Source organism: Polypterus senegalus, chromosome 2 (assembly GCF_016835505.1).
Source record: "Polypterus senegalus isolate Bchr_013 chromosome 2, ASM1683550v1, whole genome shotgun sequence".
Taxonomy (NCBI): domain Eukaryota; kingdom Metazoa; phylum Chordata; class Cladistia; order Polypteriformes; family Polypteridae; genus Polypterus; species Polypterus senegalus.
Genome location: NC_053155.1, coordinates 152,850,567 through 152,874,637, shown reverse-complemented (window position 1 = coordinate 152,874,637; position 24,071 = coordinate 152,850,567). Strand labels below are relative to the sequence as shown.

Below are 24,071 nucleotides of genomic sequence, written 5' to 3'. Positions count from 1 at the left end.
TGGCATGCAGATGCCGTCTGGTGGTGGTTATGAAGACTTGATAACCCCAGGATTTAACTTTTTCTTGCAATTCCCCAACAGTGATCCTTGTAGATATTATTGTCTCTCTTACCATCCTTCTCACTGTATATGGGGGTCAAATAAACATGGGTCCTCTTCCAGGCAAGTTTCAGTTCCAGTTGATGACCACTTTATTATTTTTACACTTTCTGTAGAAATGGGCATTTTCAGACAAGTAGCTAGTAGTACTTGAGAATACCACTATTACATCCCTACAGAAGATGCCAAACTCAAGAGTCAGCCGGGTGTCTGGTGAAAAGTGAAGCGGAATAGGGCATTTCACTATAACTATAACTAGAAATCGAGCTGCTGTTGTTCATGTGTGGTGCTTAATGTGCGTTTGGTGATTTATTTTTTTCCATTAATCCTATACCCAAGTTAGTGATGAACAACTTGATCATTATAATTACTGTCAAATGGTGAATTTAACCCATCTATAGAATGGAAAATAGAAATGAAAGATTCACATAAGAAAAGTACAACTTGTTTTTTGAGAAAGAAGGGACCATGTTGGATACAGGAAAAATAATTTTTAAAATATCTGGACGTTCCCACAGTGCATTAAGCTTGTCTGAAAATTAGACCTAAAGTTATTTTTTCACATTTGAGAGGTCTGCTGGTCACACCCTGATTCAGTTTATTTGTTTATAACCTTTTGTAAAACCCTGTGTAGGTATCTAAACATGAAAAATAAAATCAGCAGGATGTATCATTTAGAAGTATACTTTCTGAATGCCTAAACACAGCAAAGCTAAAGACTCAAAATTGGCTGTATCTTGGAAAGCGTTGGTCTTACATCAAAATAATTTTACATGGTGTCTCTTGGATAACATGTGTACATCTAGTATTTTTTTTTCAGAATTTTTTGAAACTTTGAGATTTCTGGAAAATGTGTTGATTTGAAATGGAATGACACTTTGCTTATTCTCTGTGTTGCAATGCTTTTCATGTTAATGTTCAATATTTAAATGAGCTAACCAAAGAAAGGCATGGCAGAAAAACAAACTGATGGCATATGCAATTTAAAAGAAGGATTTTAGCAGAATTCGACCAATAAATCTTATAGACAGACAGGGTGTTAAAGTAATTAAAGAGACTAAAGATGGGAGGTACACCAGAAAGAGAACGACCAAGAAAAAGACATCAACATGCAGAGAAATTTTATGATAGGAGCTACAAAGTGCAAGTCAAAATTGTGAAACACAATACAGTAATCCCTCGCTATATCGTGCTTCGACTTTCACGGCTTCACTCTATCGCGGATTTTAAATGTAAGCACATCTAAATATAGATCACGGATTTTTTGCTGGTTCGCTGATTTCTGCGGACAATGGGTCTTTTAATTTATGCTACACGCTTCCTCAGTTTGTTTGCTCTGCTGATTTCATACAAGGGACGCTATTGGCGGATGGCTTAGAAGCTACCCAATCAGAGCATGTATTACATATTAACTAAAAATCCTCAATGCTATAAGATATGCATCCCGCGTGGAGCTTGATTGTTTGCTTGTCTCTGCCTCTATCTCACCCTCTCTGACATTCTCTGCGCCTGATGGAGGGGCTGTGAGCAGAGGTGCTGTTTGCACAGAAGCTGTTTGCCTAGTGGATACCAACGCACCTCTAAGAAATGCCGGCCGCTTTATCGCGGTGCTTCCAAAAACACACTTATTGATTTTTTGATGGTTTGCTTTAATCTCTCTCTCTCTCTGACGTTCTCTACGCCTGACGGAGGAGATGTGAGCAGAGGGGCTGTTTGCACAGAGGCTGTACTTAGAAGATACGCGCTCCTCTAAAAAATGCCCGGCAAACTTAAAAGCACATGTATTGATATTTTGATTGTTTGCTTTTCTTTGCGAGCGATCTCTCTCTCTCTGAAATTCTCTGCTCCTGAAGAGAAGAAGATATATTTGCATTATTTTAATTGTGAGAAAGAACTGTCATCTCTGTCTTGTCATGGAGCACAGTTTAAACTTTTGACTAAAATGTGTTATTTCATGTCTAGAGGGCTCTAATAATGTTAACAGTGTGGGAGAGTTTCTAAGGGCTTAAAATATATAAAAATAACCATACAAACATATGGTTTCTACTTCGCAGATTTTCATCTATCGCGGGGGGTTCTGGAACGCAATCCCCGCGATCGAGGAGGGATTACTGTAGTGAGGGGCCTAAGCATGTTATTGAAATGGAAGGGGGATAGATGGCAGTCCTGCTGGACACACTTTTGAATCTGAGTGCAATGATAAATAGGTGAGTTAGTGAGAATTAACACTATTTAGAAGAATAACATCTTCAAACAAACTAATTTAATAGCTTTCTTCAAAACCCATTGAGTACAAGAAAGAAGACTCCATTACATCCCCAGTTAAGGGAAATACTAAACGGCCAACTTTTTTTTTTGGCATGTAAAGTCTACATTGTGAAAGTGGTATTTGTATTAAAGAAATATTATAACCAGTTTAAAAAAATTATTGTACTGTATAATGTATATATTTTCTGCCTTTTAGATTAGCATTAAACATTTTTTGAAATTAACACAACACATTCACATGCCATTCATTATTTGCAGTCTTTGAATTGTTGAGCAAGTACTTTACTGCACTACATCTTTGAAGAGCGGACTATGACATTTCTCTTACTTTTTGGACTTCAACATCATTAACACTAGAATTACCAAAGCCTACGAAAAAACTCGTAGATCTGTCCCACCATAAATCACTTCGCACCTCTCGTGAACGCGACTGAAAGAATAAAACTGAATAAAAAAATATAAAACCAAACCTAACCTTTACAAGTATCATAAATTTACACCGTTTGTTTCAGACTGAAATCAAATAAATGTTTTTATTCTAACATAGTAAAAATAAGAGCAGCTCACTTCTCAAAACGGACTCATCTGGGATTAAACCCATTAAGTTTTGATTACTAATCAGCAGTTGATACAGTTGGGCCACTGAAGTGGTCGTATCAAAAGATGTCAATGTTGCACCCTAACACGGGTTCTTTTTCTGCAGTTATATTCTTGAATAGAAGTGCACTTGTCCTGTTATATTTGTACCTTTTGTGAAAGTGTTTATTTCATATTTCTACTTCAGGCTTCACACATTATATACACTTCATGTCTACATTTTGTTATTACTAACACATGAAAAACTTTTCTGTTTTAATGATGTCTTTACATAGATTGTTGTAAACACGGAACACACATGAAATGCATGTGTTCCAAATAACGATATAGTATGTGTCAAAGGTTTCATTTTGCTTGACTTCTCACGCTATACAACTCTAAGCAACTGACACGCAAGTAAACAGACATGAGCTGAGAAAACTGTGCAGTGGAGGGATGTGATAGGCTGCTTGCTGCTTATCGACACATTTAAAGGACAAAAGATGCTGACGGAGAGGTGCGAAGCGATTTAAGGTGGGATGGTTCTACGAGTTTTTTCGTAGGTTTTGGTAATTCTAGTGTTAAGTGAGAACAACGGTACTTGATTTAATGATTATTTATATTGTCTATAGTAAGTTTTTTTTTTTTTTTAAAAGGGATTTAAATTTTTCATTAGTGTTAATGTAGTGTTTATACATTTATATGAAGAGTAAATTTAGCTTGAACTGCAATGATTCTTACTGAGCTTTGAGAAATTGTAATAAAGCAATATCAATGCCACAACCAGCAGAATATGAAAGTCTCATGATTATTTAGTGTGAAAATACCATTTTAATGTCCTTTACCGTGTAAATAAATACATATTCCTCACTAGTTTTTCACACAAGAATTATTGTTGACACTCCTCTATTATAGTTTTTTATTTTATTTCTTGGGAAAAAAAGGAACTGATAAAAATAGTTAGGACTACTTCCTAGAAATAATATTTAGATATAGGTCTTTTGAAAATACTTGAAGCTCCCTTCAAAACTACAATGAAGATGTGTGGCAGTTTATTAGTTCTACTTCACTTTTACTTTTTCTGAGAATAATTAGTGTTTATTTTTTAGTCTTAGAACCTTATGACCCAAATGGACAACTGGCCAGTTCTGGTTGGATATTGTCAGTTTGTAGAAACTTTCCATGAACTGGTTTAATGTACTTGAATTTAATGTATTCATTTCAGTGTACTCTGGACAGACCGGAGGAGAGGAAATAGGCTGATTCCAGGACTGAGAATTACAGGGTGAGCCAAAAAAGTACAGTACACCCCCGGAATTTGCAGGGTTTACATTTCTAGAAAAGCCGTGAATTATGGATGTGGTTAAAAAAATGCCTATGTTTATAGTTTATTTTTAAGTAAATGTCATAATTCACTAAGAAAAAGTGAAATTTTAATGTAACACATTTTTTTTTTCATGCAAAGAGCATCACAATTACTGCAACACAGATCATTTTACACACTGCCAATGAACTATAAAAACTATTAAAAAAAACTACTGGAACAATATGTCCAAGGTGCAACTGACGCCATTGATGAAATTCAGTAAATCACCGAACCAGCTGCGCTTGAACTGGCTGCACGCAAGCACACAGAGGTAAACTCTGATGCTTGCAGGCTAGTCTAGTGCATCGGCTGAATCCCAGAGACAGTGAGGCTACAGTGCTGCAGGGGTCGGCAGTGTTCATGAGCTGGCTGCTAAATGAATGTACGGCACTGACTGATCAGATCCGGCATGCTTGGAAATTGCACTGGGAACCGACTATAGCTGGTTGCGGCATTCAATGAATGTATGTGGTTGAATATACTCAGCTTCTGCTTGCTGGCAAATGGCACTTGGAAACAACTATAGCCAGTTGCGGTGGTTTAAGGGTTAAGAAGAACAAAACGGAAAACATGAGAACACTCAGCTGGAGATGCATCACAGGGTAGCAGTCAAATCAGCAGCAAGGAGAAATGAATAACACTGTTGCGGTCTGGTGCCGCTAAGATTCACTCCATCAAGAAGACCATGATTTATTTATTTTTATGGTGGAGATTCCAGAGACACACCCAGCTTTGTCCTGACCTGCATGTACTCACAAACCGAGACAAAAACAAAGCAAACCAGTAATCAAACAGCAGGTAAAGAATGTAATGAAAACGATGATTGCCACCCTTGTTCCCCTTACAGCGATTATACATTAAATACAACAAAACACAAACAAAACACACACAGTAAAGTCCATGAAAACGGCAACAGATGAAATTTAATGATGAAAATAGATAGTCCAGAGATCTGCATGTTGAATGGGAATGTAAAAGTAGTCCTACTGGTAGTTCCTGAAATGGTGAAGACTGGTGGACGTGTTCAGGAGCGCTCGTTCACAGGTAGACGGCAGACAATCCAGACCTCAACCACAAAACGATCCAGCACAACTAATAAGAATAAGTAACCCAATAGAAGGCAGGCAGACAGGAACTTAAAACAGAATTTTATTTTTTTTTTTCTTTTGGTCACTGTCCCCCCTTTTTAAAAGCCACACTGACATCCTTTGACCCCAACAGCCCCTGCACCCTCAGCAGAAGACCAATCAGAGCCACTACTAGGAAATGCAGTTTCAAATTGTAGTAGAGTACAGCGCTCTCGGATTGGCTACTTTCACCATCCCAAGCCACGTTTTCCTGTATATTTGCTTTCTGTTCTCTCTACAGTGCAGTATTGCCATGAAAAACGCCATAAAAAATTGCAGAGGATATTTGTGGTTTCCGCTAACAATTATTAGTTAGGTTCTAAGGAAAAATCTGCGAACAACTGAGGCCACAAACTCTGAACCACAACTTTGCGGGGGTCTACTATACCACTTTTCAAACGTTGATTCTACAAAAACTCTACAAGATAAAATAAATTTCATTATGACACAAGAAAGGGTATTCAAAATAGATTTTTTTCCACTGTGTTTTAAAAGTTTTAAAAAGACGATTTCTGAATGCTCGCATGACTCGTTCGGCCATTTCAAGGGGAATAGCAGCAATTTTTATGGCAAATAGCATCCTTGAGGGCTTTAAGGTTTTGAGTTCTGTATGTGTATACCTTTAATTAGAGAGAGCCTCAAAAGAAGAAATCGCATGGAGTGAGATCATGCGAACATGTAGGCCACCCAACATCGCCACACAGGGAGATCAGCTTACCTGGAAGAATCTTTTGCAAAACTTGCGTGGGTCTCTGTTGCTCCATCCTTTTGAAACCAGGCATACTCCACATCCATTTCTTACATTTGGAGCTTCAAAAAGTTCTATAGTATTTCAATGTAATGTTCTGAAGTGACGGTGACCCGTTGCGCTCCAAAAAAGTAAGGGCCTACAATGCCAGATTCTGCAACGGCGCTCCAAACTGTAACATGCTCACTGTGCAGGTCTCTAATGAAGTTCACGAGGGTTGCTTTCAGCCCAGTAGTGAAGGTTTTGCTTATTTATGCAACCATTCAAATGGAAATGTGCCCTGTTGTTGCATAGAACGATAGCATCTTAATGAACATTTTGCAGAATGTTCATGCACAACTCTGTATGGCTGTATGGCCATCATTTTGTATGGATGGAAATTGAGGTCCTCATGCAAAATCCTTCAAAAAAGACCTGTTGGAAATGCCTAAGGCAGAAGCATGTTTGCATGCTGAACGTCCAGATCTAAACACTAGCGTGGAGAGTCGCTCACATACTGAAGAATCGATAGCTGCAGGTGAAAGCTGCTTTCACTGTACTTTGTATATAAGAGCCAGATCGAATGTTATTTACCTATTTACCTTGATTTATTTACTTATCTTCCTACAGCGTAAAGTTACAAGTAGCCTGCAGAGCTACCCGTGTACATATACAAAGTACAGCGACAGCAAAACTGCAACGTGCATTCTTTCTCCGATGTAGAACCCTAGTTATCATCTGAGTTCACCTCAGTTGACTTCTCACTCTATATAACTCTAAGCAACTGACACACACGTAAACAGACTTGAGATGAGAAAACTGTACAGTGGTGGGGAGATGTGATAGCAGGCTGCTTGCTGTTTTCAGTTTATTGACACATTTACAAGACAAAAGATGCTGACGGAGAGGTGTGAAGGGATCTAAGGTGCGACAGATTTTACGAGTTTTTTCATGGTCTATGATGCAATATTTGCTCCATAAGACACACAGACATTTCCACCCACTTTTACGGGGGAAAAAAGTGCATCTTATGGAGCGAAAAATACGGTAAGTTTTTCTTTTTTAAAAAATGTTTTAAAATTTCTACTAAGTACTGTATTTGACAGCTCACTTTAAAGAATATGTAGTTGCATTTATGGAAATCTGTCTTGATTTCTAATTATCTTTATTTTCTTTTGCAGATGGTGATCTAATCACAATTTTCGATAGCTCAGATCTTTCTTTTGCAATCCAGTGCAGCAGAATATTGAAGCTTACTCTTTTTGGTAAGTTCAAAGCAAAAATAAAAAAGTAACACCAGAGGGCACTGTAATTCCACAGATGAAATGAATCTAACTTCCAGGATGTTTTGAGAGAAAATCATCCACCTTTCACTTGAATATATATTATTTTTAGTTATGTGAATATTTATTTTGCTTAATAAATCTAACAGTGTTTACAATTCAACATTTGGAGAATTCAAAACTTAAGATACTTTGTTTCCTTTTATGTGGTATAATGTAAATCTAAAAATAGCAAGTTATTCTGGTTGTTTTTATAGGTGCAGGTGTGTATTTCAACAAATGATAATGAATGTAATGCAATTAGGTTTTCTATAGACAATTAAAAAATAAATATCCATATTACAGTTGTTTAGTAAGAGTCTGAACAGTCCTTATCTTAAAAATATGTAGAATGTAGGTCGTCCAGGCAAACACACTAGGAATGCACAAATAGCTTGTTACCAAATATGCCAAGACTTAAAAGGTGATGTTAACATTTCTCTTGCTTTGATTATTTTCTCTTACATTAAACTGCTGATTAATCAGATTGAGCAACATCCGTTCCCATTGAAATGTCTTAGAATATCATCAGAAACATTTCTCTTTTTAATCTTGAATGATTCGTTTAGTTTTTTTTTTTTTGTTTTTTTTCCTACCTTGGAAACAAATATACATTTTCAGACTTAAACATTTAATTGTGATTTGTTAACTTGCCATTGGAATGACAAAGTAATGAATGACTTGTTACAGTTATGCTACATTCTTTACTACTGTCAACAAGCACTTTAAATTGTGCACTTTAGTTCTTTTTAGTTTGAGGTTATTCTATTATTGTTTTTTCTTTTTTTAAAGAAAACAAATGTTATATAGTGCTGTTTACAATTTTATCAACCCAGTTTGTGTATGTCAACCAGCCATTAGACAGCTATCAATGATATTTATAATTATCTGTTTCAGTATTTGCATCATAATAAAGTTGTACTTTTGAATTTTCAGTTACATTAAGTATTTATAACTAGTTTTGAACGCAGTATTGTTTTTTTATATGGACACAATTTACCTTCAAAGTTTAGAATACCCGAAACAACAGAATAAATTTGTTTGCCTGTTTCCATTTGTTTAATAAAAAAGGAAAGTTGAAACATATCCTGATGTAACAAACCATGACAGCAAATATCAAGCAACATCTAGTAGGGAAGTGAAATAATTTAAACGTAAAGATAATCAACATTTCTGTTTTACCCTGATGAATTGATGACGAACTGGACATACTTTTGCAAACACAAAAATTATGGAGAACATGCCCGTCTGTACATTTTGTATTAATGCCACAATGCGCAATCAAAATGGAAGAATCTAGTATATCTATACCATCAATACCACACATACAGGTTTAATTAAAGTACATAATTTTGAGAAGATGATAAATTCACTAATATAATTATACATAACTGAGTTAAGTAATACATGGTTTGTAAACACTTAATGGAACATCTTTAGGTAAACAGCTTTGCGACTCTATAAATACTTTGGACTTCAGAGGCATTAATCAAGTTAATAAATGGTATTTACATGTAAAATTACCCCCTTTAGATGACAAAGAAAAAAGTTAGACTGTTATTGTAAATACATTTATTAAATAAAAGTTTTTATAAAAAGTACAAGAGGACACTTGTTTTGCACACACAGTATTTAAACATAAATGAATATAGGATAAAGAATAAAAGAAAATTATGAAAAAAGAACATCATTACATATCTGAATGTCAAATATTCAGACATAAATAGAATCACTCCTCTTTACTTGAAACAACCTGATTCATTAAAATCGCAGAGAATAATCCTTTTGAAAAAGAACACAAACTTAGATCATGCTGAAATGCAAAATAGTGATGCTGCTTAATGTGAAAAACTTTCCACTAAATAAAATCAGAACATGATTTTCTCAGAATAGGAATCATGCCAGGAAAAACTGTTGTTTTTAATTGAAAAATACAAAATTTGTGTGAGAGGTACACTTTTCAGTAATTTATAAGGTCTAAAAAAAAAAAAGACTTGGAATAAGCAATTACCCTCTCAAAACCCTGATATCAAATAATACACCTGTCAACATTTAGTCTTATGTGGTATGCTATGTGATGATGCTGGTTCTACTCCATGCTCCCATCTGGCTTCTGGGAGCTCTTGAACCCGATACTGTTGGTAATGTCACCGATGAGCTTGGCAGTGAGGCACAAACAATGAAGCAAGGGGATGGTGCAAAAGTGCCAAGTGCTTTTATTACAACAACAACAAACAAAACAAGGTGTTCAAAATAAAGTTCAGTACTTCAAAATAAGTCCTTAAATAAATAATCCATAAAATGAGTGAAAGGCTATGCACCAGGGGAGCCACCCTCCCTACAGCTGACTTTCTCTCAGTCTTCTCCTGCTGGTTTGTTCACCTAACTGATCCCTGGTTCTGGTAGGCTCCACCACACCGTGACTTGGGCTCCACAGCAACCAGAGCGCTCATGCTGGGGAATATATGTCCCAAGTCCCGACTCCCGCTGCCTTCTCAGCCTTACGTGGCCAGCCATCCTTTTTCCGGTCACTCCCGCTCTTCATAAAATGCTCAGCGGGAGCGACCACATCTGACTGCGCCGGGTGATGGCCAAACACCCCACGTGGGCTCACTGTACAGCTGCATCTGTCTCAACAGCGAGCACATTCGCTCAATCAAGCATGGCTTCTCCTCACTGCTTCCTGCACCCTTCTTCTCCTGCAACGTCCGTTTATGTCTTTTCTTCTCTCATTGTTTTTCCCCTTTTTTCTTTTTTTCCACCCCTCCTAGCCACCTCCGGCTTCTATTTTTTACGGGGATGTGGATCAGATGTGGCAATTAGCAGCTCCCCGGAACAATTACGGATGCGGACGACTCCTCACCTGTGCACTTAAGTGAGGACCTCACACATCACCCGGCAACTGCACCTGCCACACATACCACACCCCTCTCTAAGCCGCAAGTGCAGCGATTATTTATTTAAAAAGTGGCCCAGCTGACTTGAGCTGTGGACCTGCTACACTACATGCTAGGATCCCACAATATTATAAGGCATAACCTTTACAGAAAACCTTGATAATTATTGCCTGTATGATTATATGACAATCTCATGCAAACTTACAGTGAATGAGAGTGATGTTAGTATGGAGTAGTTATCAGATATTGTAAAAAAATATCTCAAAGCAATTTTGAATGCCTTTAAACATGTGTTATAGCATACAGATCAAATAAGGTATTCATCATAGGTTATTACTCTTAATTTCAATTGCATGCAGTATATTTTGGTATCAAAAAACCTTCTATAGTTCCATAATTTCTGGATATGGTCATATGAAAAGACAATTTCTCCTCTGGGATTAACCAAGTATATTGAATAAAAAAAAAATAACCTTTACCAATAAAGGCTCAGGGCTAACATGAATAACAACACCCCAAAAAAAAGATACATGATCTGCTCCTTGCCTAAAATGGGAGTTTTGTGTGTGAATGCAGTAATAAGGCTCATTCTATTGGTTGTTAATAGATTGATTAGATGTTTGCATGTTAATATGACTTTTGCCAGGATTGCTGAATATATGTATGAATTCATAAGGTGATCAGTCTTCTTATAGCACCCTCTAGCTACTTGATATGCATTGTGAATCTGTTAAGAATGCAGATGTTCTTTCTGCAGAACTTTACCAACATAATATTATTACTGATGGGGAATTGTCAGGGATTCCATAATACATTATAATCTCAATGTTGGAGTTGCATTGCTATAATACTGTAATTTTTGTAATAGTTAACAGTATAAATATTATTAAGTATTGTAAGCTAAATCTTACTACTGTATGTATCACAATACATTCTTTGTTTTTATTTGTCTGAAATTAAAGTTGAAGGAATTACTTCTTTTTTTCCAGTTTGTTTTGGTGTAATGAAATCATTAGTATTATCTTTTTTTAAATATCTTATCACCTCGTTATTTTTGCCAAAACCCCATTTTAAGTACAGTTTCATCTTTCCGTGCTAAACACCACTGTATTTAGCATTCATTTTTGATATCTGTAAAAATTTTTCTTTTATCATTTGATTGTTTCCTTCTGTTTCTGCTTGTGCTTTTTCTTTTTTTCATACTGTACAGAAGGAAATGTAGTTTGAATCTTAACCTAAAACACACTGCAATAATTAAATTGCTTGTTTCTCTTGTTTTGATTGATTTGTTAGTAGGGTTTTTGTAAGATACAGTGACAGAGAGAGAGAGATCGTCACCTGAAAGCCTGATTAAAAAAGTCAAAGAAAGAAAGTAAATTAGAATTTTTGCTGAACATTAAATTTAAAGGCTCCATATATATGCTCTAAGTGTATGTTGATAAAAATTCTGAGATAACATTCTTTCTCTCAATAATTCCCAATAGCGAAAAAACTTATAAAGTCCGGTGGTTTTAATTGTGTTAAACCCTGATTTTGACAGAACATCAACAATTGCAAATATTATTAAGTAACACTGCATTTTAGACCCATAGACTTGTTCCATCAATTCAGACTGTTGCATCAAAAATAAAACTGACCCACTGTTGTATACGCAGAGAAGCATTCATGCATATAACGTTGAAGAAGTTGCCAATGTTTATAACTGTAGTAGTGAATATATATGAAAATGTTGTATTAGCAAAACCAAAATAAAGTTTATACTGTGACATCGTTAGAGAGAAAGTGTGTGTGTGTGTATATATGTATATGTATATATATATATATATATATATATATATATATATAATATAGTAATCCCTCCTTGATTGCGGGGGTTGTGTTCCAGAACCCCAAAGCGTTAGTTGAAAATCTGAAGTAGAAACCATATGTTTCTACACACACACACACACACACATATATATATATATATATATATATATATATATATATATATATATATATATATATATGTATATATATATATATATATATATATATATATATATATATGTATATATATATATATATATATATATATATATATATATATATATATGTATATGTGTATATATATATATGTATATATATATGTATATATATGTCTATATATGTATATATGTATGTATATGTATATATATATGTATATGTATGTATATATATATATGTATATATATATATATATATATATATATGTATATATACTGTATATATATACTAGCAAAATACCTGCGCTTCGCAGGGGAGAAGTAGTGTGTTAATGAAGCAATGAAAAAGAAAAGGAAACATTTTAAAAATGAAACATGATTGTCAATGTAATTGTTTTGTCACTGTTGTGAGTGATGAGTGTTGCTGTCATATATATATATATATATATTTAAATATATATATTTACACACACATATATACATACATATACATATATCTACATATATACACATACATATACATACACACATACATACATACACACATATATACACACAAATACATATATATACATACACACACACATATATAAACATATATATACATATACATACATATCTACATATATACACACACAGCTATTTCGTATCAGTGCAATACGCTGCTTGTTAAAACGGATAACTCCCGCTCTTACGCAAGTCTGCGTGGATATTATGAACTATCGATTTGTTCAAGTTCTATTTAAATTTTAAATAGAAGGAATTTTTATTTAGTCGACAGAAATATCTTTGGTAGGAATGGTAAAACAGACAGGAATATTATTCCTGAATAAATCAACTCAAACCTTAAACAACTTATAATATTTTGCTCTCCATAAAAATATATCCTGTCTAAATTATACAAGTTAGAAATAAAGTAAACGTTAAAAGAACAAACATTCAAATTTCTTTACTCTTATGTAATTTTATATAAAAATAAACTTAGATTTTAAATATCCCAAAAGATTTTGCTCTCCATAAAATATATCCTGTCAAAATTATACAAATTCAAATATGAACATGCTGCATAACAAAACCTGGAAATATAAATAAAATGTGTTCCTTTCAGCAATAACAAATCAAATCATTCAGTTGTCTTTGCTCATATGTCATTTTAGAGCTGGACGCCTGGCATCTTTTTGGCAACAAGTTCGTTTATGTTTGGTGTGAGGTTCTGTGTTGTGGAGATTCTCAGGATGGATTGCAGGTGCTCATCAGTGAGGCGACTCCTGTGTGCTGTTTTGTTAGTCTTTATCACTGAGAAGAGCTTCTCACACAGATATGTGCTACATGCACAAGGTTCGAGCCGCATGTAGACGGACTTTTTGTTCTTCAAAGTCACCAAAGCGCCGTGCAAACTCAGTGCGCCAGTTTATCAGCAAAGTGCGATTTGGGAACACCGTAGTGACGACTTGGTTTAACATTACTTGGCAACAGGGAAAGTGGGGCAAGTTGCACTGGTGCATTTGTGTCTCCCATAAAAGCAGCTTCACTTGAAATCACTTTGTGATTGTGCACGGGTAAAACGTCCGCTGAAGTGTCAGATTCTTATTTAATTCTTCTGCTTTCTGTATCTTCTGCATTGCATTCAGGTCTTTCAGGTTACCCTGATGTTTTGTCTCATAGTGCCGCCTTAGATTAAATTCTGTAATTACAGCCACATTAGCTCCACAAATGAGACACACGGGTTCAGTAAACATATACTCAGCCTCCCATCGGTTTTTAAAGGCTCTATTTTCAGAATCAACTTTTCTCTTCAGCATCGTGTGAGCTAGCTTCGCAATAACTTGCAGCATCATAAGCTCGACTTGATTAACGCGTAAGTGTTCGCAAGGCAGCTGAAGCGCTGCATTATGGGATCTGTAGTTTATTGTGTTACCAGCGCTTCATATACCCGGCCATTAATAACAATAATACAGTATATAAAATGATCTCGCGGGCGGATATAATTACACGGGCGGATGTGGCCCGTGGCCCTTGAGTTTGACACATATGGACTAAATAGAACTTGAAAAGATATATTTTTTCAAATGTGATCGCGCAATTCAGATAGAGTTGACGCACACTACAGCCTGCATGCCTCAATAAGTCATCCTCCCCTCGCTCTTACTTTTTTACCGTTCATCTAATGAATACACTGAGTATGGCTTTACCAAAACAATCATTGATGGCTAATAAAGTATCCATTATTCGAGTATGTAGATCGGGTATATATATATACATATATATATACCCGTATCGCAGCGAGAAGTAGTGTGTTAAAAAGCTAGAAAAGAAAAGGGAACATTTTAAAATAACGTAACATGACTGTCAATATACAGTATTTGTTTTGTGAGTGTTACTGAGTGTTGCTGTCATCAAGGATTTGATTATCATTATTTCTTTCAATCAGGTTCGTATTTGTAGGATGTGTTGTGTTCAAGTTACATTCCGTGTTTGTCAATCGTTGTAAAGATGACAGGTTTCATTCATCGATTCGCTTCTTACTGCATCAATAAACAGCTCGTCTTCTTCTTTATCTGAGACCTGACACACTGCATGCACGGGTTTTTTACACTGTCTTCCTTTAGCGGACATTGACTTTTTCCACCGTGTGCTTTGTTTCCACAGTAGCTGGATTTATGAATATGCTTGTATGTATCAGACGCTTCATATTTTTGCTGCCTTTTCAATTGTGTAATTCGTTTTTTGTTCAGCGCTCTTTGGAACTGTTGCCTTTTGTCTGTGCACTGCGTCAGTTCACGTGAGCCGCTCGGTGTACATGCATCGAAGTTTCCCAGCTGTGCTGGTGCCATGTCGTGCTATGTCCATGGCTGTATTTAATGTTACCTTAGTCCTGGCACTTAAAACTTTCTCTCGCAGTTTCGCTGAGTTTGTGCCAAACACCACCCTGACCATCTCATCTTCCTCTGCATAAGCACAGTCCTTCACCCGTGAATATTTACCCGTGGCAGTTTGCTATTGGATTGCCGCTGACGGACGGCCTTATATGGGCAGGCACTAAATTACAAACGCCAGCGCAGCCTGTCTATGAACTTAATTTAAAGTGTAGGTTTACATCGTGCTTTGTTTCAAGTAGCAGAACTCATGAATATGGTTGTATATGTCACTCGCCGCTTCTTATTGTTTCGCTGCCTTCTCAATTATATAATGCATGTTTTCTTCAGCGCTTTTGGGGTCTTCCTGGTTTTCTATACTGCGTGATTACGTGGAAGGCGTGATGATGTCACACGAAACTCCGCCCCACGGGTTTCAAGCTCATCTCCATTACAGTAAATGGAGAAAACAGCTTCCAGTTATGACCATTACGTAGAATTTCGATATGAAACCTGCCCAACTTTTGTAAGGAAGCTGTAAGGAATAACCTGCCAAATTTCAGCCTTCCCTACACGGAAGTTGGAGAATTAGTGATCAGTCAGTCAGTCAGTCAGTCAGTCAGTCAGTCAGTCAGTCAGTCAGTCAGTGAGGGCTTTGCCGTTTATTAGTATATATATATATATATATATATACTAGCAAATTACCCGTGCTTCGCAGCGGAGAAGTAGTGTGTTAAACAAGCAATGAAAAAGAAAAGGAAACAAACTAAAAATAACGTAACATGATTGACAATTTTAATTGTTTTGTCATTGTTATGAGTGTTGCTGTCATATATATATAATATATATATATATAATATATATATATATATATATATATATATATATATATATATATATAATAAAAGGCAAAGCCCTCACTCACTCACTCACTGACTCATCACTAATTCTCCAACTTCCCGTGTGGGTGGAAGGCTGAAATTTGGCAGGTTCATTCCTTACAGCTTCCTTACAAAAGTTGGGCAGGTTTTATATCGAAATCCTGCGCGTAATGGTCATAACTGGAAACAGTTTTTCTCCATTTACTGTAATGGAGATGAGCTTTAACGCCGTGGGGACGGAGTTTCGTGTGACATCATCACGCCTCTCACATAATCACGCAGTACATAGAAAACCAGGAAGACCTCAAAAAAGCGCTCAAGAAAACATGCATTATATAATTGAGAAGGCAGCGAAACAATAAGAAGCGAGCGAGTGACATATACAACCATATTCATGAGTTCTGCTACTTCGGAAACAAAGCACGATGTAAACCTACACTTTAAATTAAGTTCATAGACAGGCTGCGCTGGCGTTTGTAATTTAGTGCCTGCCCATATAAGGCCATCCGTCAGCGGCAATCCAATAGCAAACTGCCACGGGTAAATATTCACGGGTGAAGGACTGTGCTTATGGAGAGGAAGATGAGATGGTCAGGGTGGTGTTTGACACAAACTCAGCGAAACTGCGAGAGAAAGTTTTAAGTGCCAGGACTAAGGTAACATTAAATAAAGCTATGGACATAGCACGAGATGGCACCAGCACAGCTGGGAACCTTCGATGCAAGTACACTGAGTGGCTCACGTGAACTGACGCAGTGCACAGATAAAAAGCAACAGTTCCAAAGAGCGCTGAACAAAAACTGAATTACACAATTGAAAAGGCAGCAAAAATATGAAGCGCTGATAAGCATATTCATGAATGCAGCTACTGTGGAAACAAAGCACACGGTGGAAAAAGTCAATGTCCCGCTAAAGGAAGACAGTGTAAAAACCCGTGCATGCAGTGTGTCAGGTCTCAGATAAAAAAGAAGACGAGCTGTTTATTGATGCAGTAAGAAACGAATCGATGAATGAAACCTGTCATCTTTACAACGATTGACAAACACGGAATGTAACTTGAACACAACACATCCTACAAATACGAACCTGATTGAAAGAAATAATGATAATCAAATCCTTGATGACAGCAACACTCAGTAACACTCACAAAACAAATACTGTATATTGACAGTCATGTTACGCTATTTTTGAAATGTTCCCTTTTCTTTTCTACCTTTTTAACACACTACTTCTCGCTCACGCGGGTAAATATATATGTATATATATATATATATATATATATATATATATATATATATATCCCGCTCTACATACTCGAATAATGGATACTTTATTCGCCATCAATGATTGTTTTGGTAAAGCCATACTCAGTGTATTCATTAGATGAACGGTAAAAAAGTAAGAGCGAGGGAGGATGACTCATTGAGGCATGCAGGCTGTAGTCGCGCCAACTCTATCTGAATTGCGCGATCACATTTGAAAAAATATATCTTTTCAAGTTCTATTCAGTCCATATGTGTCAAACTCAAGGGCGCGGGCCACATCCGCCCGGCGTAATTATATCCGCCCGCGAGATCATTTTATATACTGTATTATTGTTATTAAAGCCCGGTATATGAAGCGCTGGTAACACAATAAACTACAGATCCCATAATGCAGCGCTTCAGCTGCCTTGCCAACACTTACCGCCACTAGAGTTATTGCGCACTGAGTTTGCACGGCGCTTTGGTGACTTTGAAGAACAAAAAAAGTCCGTCTACATGCGGCTCGAACCTTGTGCATGTTTGGTAGCACATATCTGTGTGAGAAGCTCTTCTCAGTGATAAAGACTAACAAAACAGCACACAGGAGTCGCCTCACTGATGAGCACCTGCAATCCATCCTGAGAATCTCCACAACACAGAACCTCACACCAAACAGAAACGAACTTGTGGCCAAAAAAGATGCCAGGCGTCCAGCTCTAAAATGACATATGAGCAAAGACAACTGAATGATTTGATTTGTTATTGCACGTAAGAGCGGAGTCAACCGTTTTAACAAACAGTGTATTGCACTGATACTGAAATAGCTGTGTGTGTATATATGTAGATATGTATGTATATGTATATATATGTTTATATATGTGTGTGTGTATGTATGTATATGTGTGTATATATGTAGATATATATGTATGTATATATGTGTATATGTTTATGTGTGTGTGTGTAAATATATATATATATATATATATATATATATATATATATATATGATAACAACAACAACACTCATCACTCACAGTGACAAAACAATTACATTGACAATCAGGTTACGTTATTTTCAAAATGTTTCCTTTTCTTTTCATTGCTTCTTTAACACACTACTTCTCGCTGGCCAGCGGTATTTTGCTAGTATATATATATATATATATATATATATATATATATATATTAGGCTTGGGCGTAAACGGTAATATGGTATCCCGCGGATCTAAAAATAGCAACGGTGTCAGTTTCAATACCGTTATACCGTCATAAAAACAATGCACTTATATAGGAGACAAGGATTAAATATTAAATAAAATTTATTTAATGCCTAAAATGCGATATGCGATGCGTGGTTGTCATCACGTGACAGCGTGGAGGAGAAAGAGAGAGGTGGGGAAAGATGGCGAGTCGCGCACCAAGTGACCTGGTCTCAAAAGAACACAACTTCTGCAGTTTGGCAGTATTTCGGGTTTTGACCGAACGAGAAGGGAGAGGCGGTAAATACGGACGAGGCAATTTGCAAATTGTGCAACAAAAAGGTGACCGCGAGAGATGGAAATACATCGAACCTAAGGTCGCATATACGAAACCACCATCCACTCACTGCTGCGAGGATGGACCCGAGTTTCAACGCCTCCCGATGCAGGACCAAGAACATTTAGGTCCACCACCAGTACGCAGCCGACGATAATGGGGGCCTTCGGGAAAGCAACAAAGTACAAAAGGGACAGTGTCCGTTTGAAAACCTGTACTGATGCAGTGACAAAATACTTGGCTTAAAGAAATGGTCTCTTTCCACACAGTGGAAAAAGTCCTTTACGGACATGGTAAAGGTCCTAGATGCCCAGTACGAGCTGCCTGGACGGAAATATTTCTCACAAACAGCCGTCCCACATTTATATAGTAAAGTTAGAGACAATGTTCAAGTGCTGCTGTCAGCGCCACACAGTTATTCCTTAACAACTGACATGTGGTCGTCAGTTAACATGACTCCATATATGTCTCTGACTGTCCATACTATTACACCTGACTGGAAACTTGAATCCAAATGCCTCCAAACTACGTATTTTCCTGAGAGTCATACAGCAGACAATCTTGCTGCTGCGCCAGAGCTGCACTTCAGGAATGGCAACTTGACGAGAAAAAACTTTCAGCCATAACCACTGACAACGCTGCCAACATTCATGCCGCAATCAGGTCCCTGCATTGGCCGTGGCTATGCTGCTTCGGTCACAATCTAAACTTGGCTGTCACAAATGGATTGCATGACCAGAGGCAAAAAACCGAGCGCGCCCTCGGACTATGCCGTAATATTGTCGGGGCCTTTTCACACAGCTGGCAACGTAAGCATGAACTCCACAAGAAGCAAGTGGACTTGGGACTCCCAAAACATAGTCTCATAACGGTAAGCATAAAACGTGCAGAGAGTTCCTCAGGGCAGGGGCTCAAATATAAAAAGGGATATATATATATATATATATATATATATATATATATATATATATATATATATACACACATATATATATATATATATATATATATATATATATATACACATATATATATATATATATATATACACATATATATATATATATATACACATATACTACATATATATATATATATATACACATATACAACATATATATATATATATACACATATACAACAACATATACAATATATATCTATATATATATATGTATATATATATATATATACACATATACAATATATATATACATATATATATGCTTTGCATCACATAAATTATAATGAAAAGTAGGCTATATTAAAATAGAAAACCATTTTTTAAATTGTAATTTTTTTCCTGTATTTTTTTATCAAGTAAATGCAGGCTTGATGCGCATAAGGGACTTATTTAGCCTGAAATAAATGTGCATGCAAATTTCACCAAGTGGAATAATATACGTTAATGGACTTATTTATTTATGCATTCATTTGTTTATTTAGGCCTATTTATTTATTCATTCATTCGTTTATTAACGAATGAATTGGCCTAAATAAAACGAATTTCGTTTATTTATGCCTATTTATTCATTCGTTCGTTTATTTATGCCTATTTATTCATTCATTTGTTTATGCCTATTTATTCATTCATTTGTTTATTTAGGCCTATTCATTTAGATAGATAGATACTTTATTTAATCATTTATTCATCATTCATTAATTAATTCATCCATCCATCCGTCGGCAGGACTGCGACTCGCTGGGGCTCCAAACTGGCAATGGTGGAGCGAATCCTCGAGCAGGCCCAAGCGATCAGACACGTCCTGTCTGATGACAGAAGGAGCAGCCTGTCCCTGACCTGGCAGGACATGGACGTCTTGAAAGCTGTTCACGAAGCACTGAAACCAGTCGGTGACTTCACTGATATTTTGTCAGCAGAAAATTATTTGACCAGTTCCTGTATCCTCCCCATACTACAGCTCTGCAGGGACAATGTGTTGGCTGCGTCAGAAAATGACCCCAGCTAACAAAGTCAATCAAAACTGGAATTCTAACAAAGCTGGAGGCCAAGTATGAATCCAATTCAGTGCGCAAAATATTGCGAAAATGCACTTTCCTTGATCCTCGTTACCGTGGAGGATATGAGACGGATGACAACGCATTGGCTGAGACCAAGGCTGAATTACAGGCTGAGATCGTGAGTTTAGAGGCAGTAGGTCCAGTGGCCATCAGAGTGGAAGAGGGAGAGGAGCAACCTGCACCCTCACGAAAAAAGATGACTTTGGGGAGTATGCTGCAAAAAAAATCTGATGCAATGGCAGGTCCCGTTGGCACCGTAGAGGACCGAGTCGGAGCTGAAATAACAGCCTACTGTTTGGAGCCAGTTACTCAAGGAGACGAGGACCCACTTCTCTGGTGGAAAAATGCTGCCGGGCGTTTTCCCCAGATGTCGCGAGTGGCACGAAAGTACCTGTGCGTCTGTGCCACAAGCACACCATCGGAGCGGGTTTTCAGCACCGCAGGTAAAGTTGTCGGTCCACAACGTGCCCTGTTAAAGTAGGACAAAGTAAACATGCTGGTTTTTCTAGCGAGAAATCTTGAATAGATTGATGCCACTTGCCATTCGTTCCTTTTCGCACTGTGTTTATTTTTATTTAATTGATTCAGGTATTTTTATTTGGTTTACGTTAAAAACGATATTGGAAAGAAGACGTTTTTGTTTAGGACTATTGCTTGGCAATACTTTTTATAATATGGATGATGTTTATGTTAATTCAACTCTGGTTGACTGTTGTGGGTCTAGTTGCACTTTTTTATAAGCTGCTCATATTTGTTATTAAAAGTTGTTCAGGCGGTGTGATTTAATTTAATTGATTTGTGTGCTGCGTCTCGGAAAACTGTTCTGGATGTTTATGTTAATTTAATTCTGTTTGACTGTTGTATTTGCACTTTTTTATAAACTGCTATTTGTTGCTAATAAAAGTTGTTAATATTGTTCTGCATGTTATTTTGTTATTGTTTCAGTATTAGTGTTTGATATTCAGTTTCTGAACGGTTTAGGCACAAGCCAACAGTTTGGTGATGCTGTCTGAGCCTTACGTCACAAATTTTTTTATTATTCACGGTAATACCGTATACCGAGGTAAAATAGGGAGGAGGTTTGACGGTATCAAAATTTGGATACCGCCCATCCCTAATATATATATATACACATATATACACACATATATATACATATACATATACACTGCTCACAAAAATTAAAGGAACACTTTAAAGAAACACATTAGATACATCAGATCTCAATATGAAGTTGGATATCTATACAAATAACGACAGGGCAATGTCTTAGGAACAAAAGGATGCCAAGTCTTTTAATGGAAATAAAAGTTTTCTGCCTACAGAGGGCTCAATTGTGTAGACACCCTAAAATCAGAGTGAAATGAAGATGAGGCAGGCTAGTCCATTTTTTCAAAAACTTAATTTCTGCTACTCAAAATGCTTTTCAGTATCTTGTGTGGCCCCCACTAGCTTGTATGCATGCTTGACAACGTCGGGCATGCTCCTAATGAGACGACGGATGGTGTCTTGTGGCATTTCCTCCCAGATCTGTATGAGGGCATCCCTGAGCTGTTGTACAGTCTGAGGAGCAACCTGGCGGCGCCTAATGGACCGAAACATAATGTCCCACAGATGTTCTATTGGGTTTAAGTCAGGGGATCGTGAAGGCCATTCAATTGTTTCAATTCCTTCATCCTCCAGGTACTGCCTGCATACTCTTGCCACATGAGGTCGGGCATTGTCGTGCATTAGGAGGAAACCAGGACCTACTGCACCAGCGTAGGGTCTGACAATGGGTCCAAGGATTTCATCCTGATACCTAATGGCAGTCAAGATGCAGTTGTCTAGCCTGTAGAGGTCTGTGAGTCGCTCCATGGATATGCCTCCAAGATCATCACTGACCCACCACCAAACCAGTCATGCTAAACGATGTTACAGGCAGCATAATATTCTCCACGGCTTCTCCTGACCCTTCAACGTCTGTCACATATACTCAGGGTGAACCTGCTCTCATCTGTGAAAAGCACAGGACGCCAGTGGTGGACCTGCCAATTCTGGTATTCTATGGCAAATGCCAATTGAGCTCCCCGGTGCTGTGCAGTGAGCACAGGGCGCAATAGACATTTGGGCCCTTAGGCAACCCTCATGAAGTCTGTTTCTGATTGTTTGGTCAGAGACATTCACACCAGTGGCCTACTGGAGGTCATTTTGTAGGGCTCTGGCAGTGCTCATCCTGTTCCTCCTTGCCCAAAGGAGCAGATACTGGTCCTGCTGATGGGTTATGGACCTTCTATGGCCCTGTCCAGCTCTCCTAGAGTAACTGCTTGTCTCCTAGAATCTCCTCCATGCCCTTGAGACTGTGCAGGGAGACACAGCAAACCTTCTGGCAATGACACGTATTGATGTGCCATCCTGGAGAAGTTGGACTAACTGTGCAACCTATGTAGGGTCCAGGTATCGCCTCATGCTACCAGTAGTGACACTGACTGTAGCCAAATGCAAAACTAGTAAAGAAACAGTCAGAAAAGATGAGGAGGGAAAAATGTCAGTGGCCTCCACCTGTTAAACCATTTCAGTTTTGGGGTCATCTCATTGTTGCCCCTCTAGTGCATCTGTTGTTAATTTCATTAACACCACAGCAGCTGAAACTGCTTAACAACCCCCTCTGCTACTTAACTGACCAGATTAATATCCCATAAGTTTCATTGACTTTATGCTATACTCTTATTAAAAAGTGTTCCTTTAATTCTTTTGAGCAGTATATATATATATATATATATATATATATATATATATATATATATATATATATATATACATGTATATGTATTAAATAGAATTAAAGGAACACTTTTTAATAAGAGTATAGCATAAAGTCAATGCATATACGCATATATATTATATATTTATAAAATTAGGGGTGGGTCTCGATTTAAAAAATGTATCTAATTAATTACAGGCTTTATAATTAATTAATCTTGATTAATTGCACAAGAAAATTTGCCCCAAAGCGCAAATGTTTTTTTAATTTAAATTGTTTTTAGTGGGCGACAGAATCAAATAATAGACATGGACATGAATATTGTAAATTGTGTAGTTTTGGTCCTGAAGCCAGTCATTTCATCAGGTTTGGGCTGCCGACACCTTTTGTTGGTATTCAAACTCGTACTGCTAGTGCTAACATGTTTTGCATTTAGATGGTACT

General features: G+C 37.0%; 1 protein-coding gene across 1 annotated transcript in view; it reads left to right on the top strand.

The window, feature by feature from the left end:
- Positions 1-24,071, top strand: part of tfg (trafficking from ER to golgi regulator) — a 148,600-nt gene that overhangs the window by 41,863 nt on the left and 82,666 nt on the right. Inside the window, exon 3 of the mRNA XM_039744851.1 lies at positions 7,345-7,428. Within this exon, the coding sequence (XP_039600785.1) occupies positions 7,345-7,428 (84 nt within the window). The remainder of the gene's footprint in view (positions 1-7,344; positions 7,429-24,071) is intronic.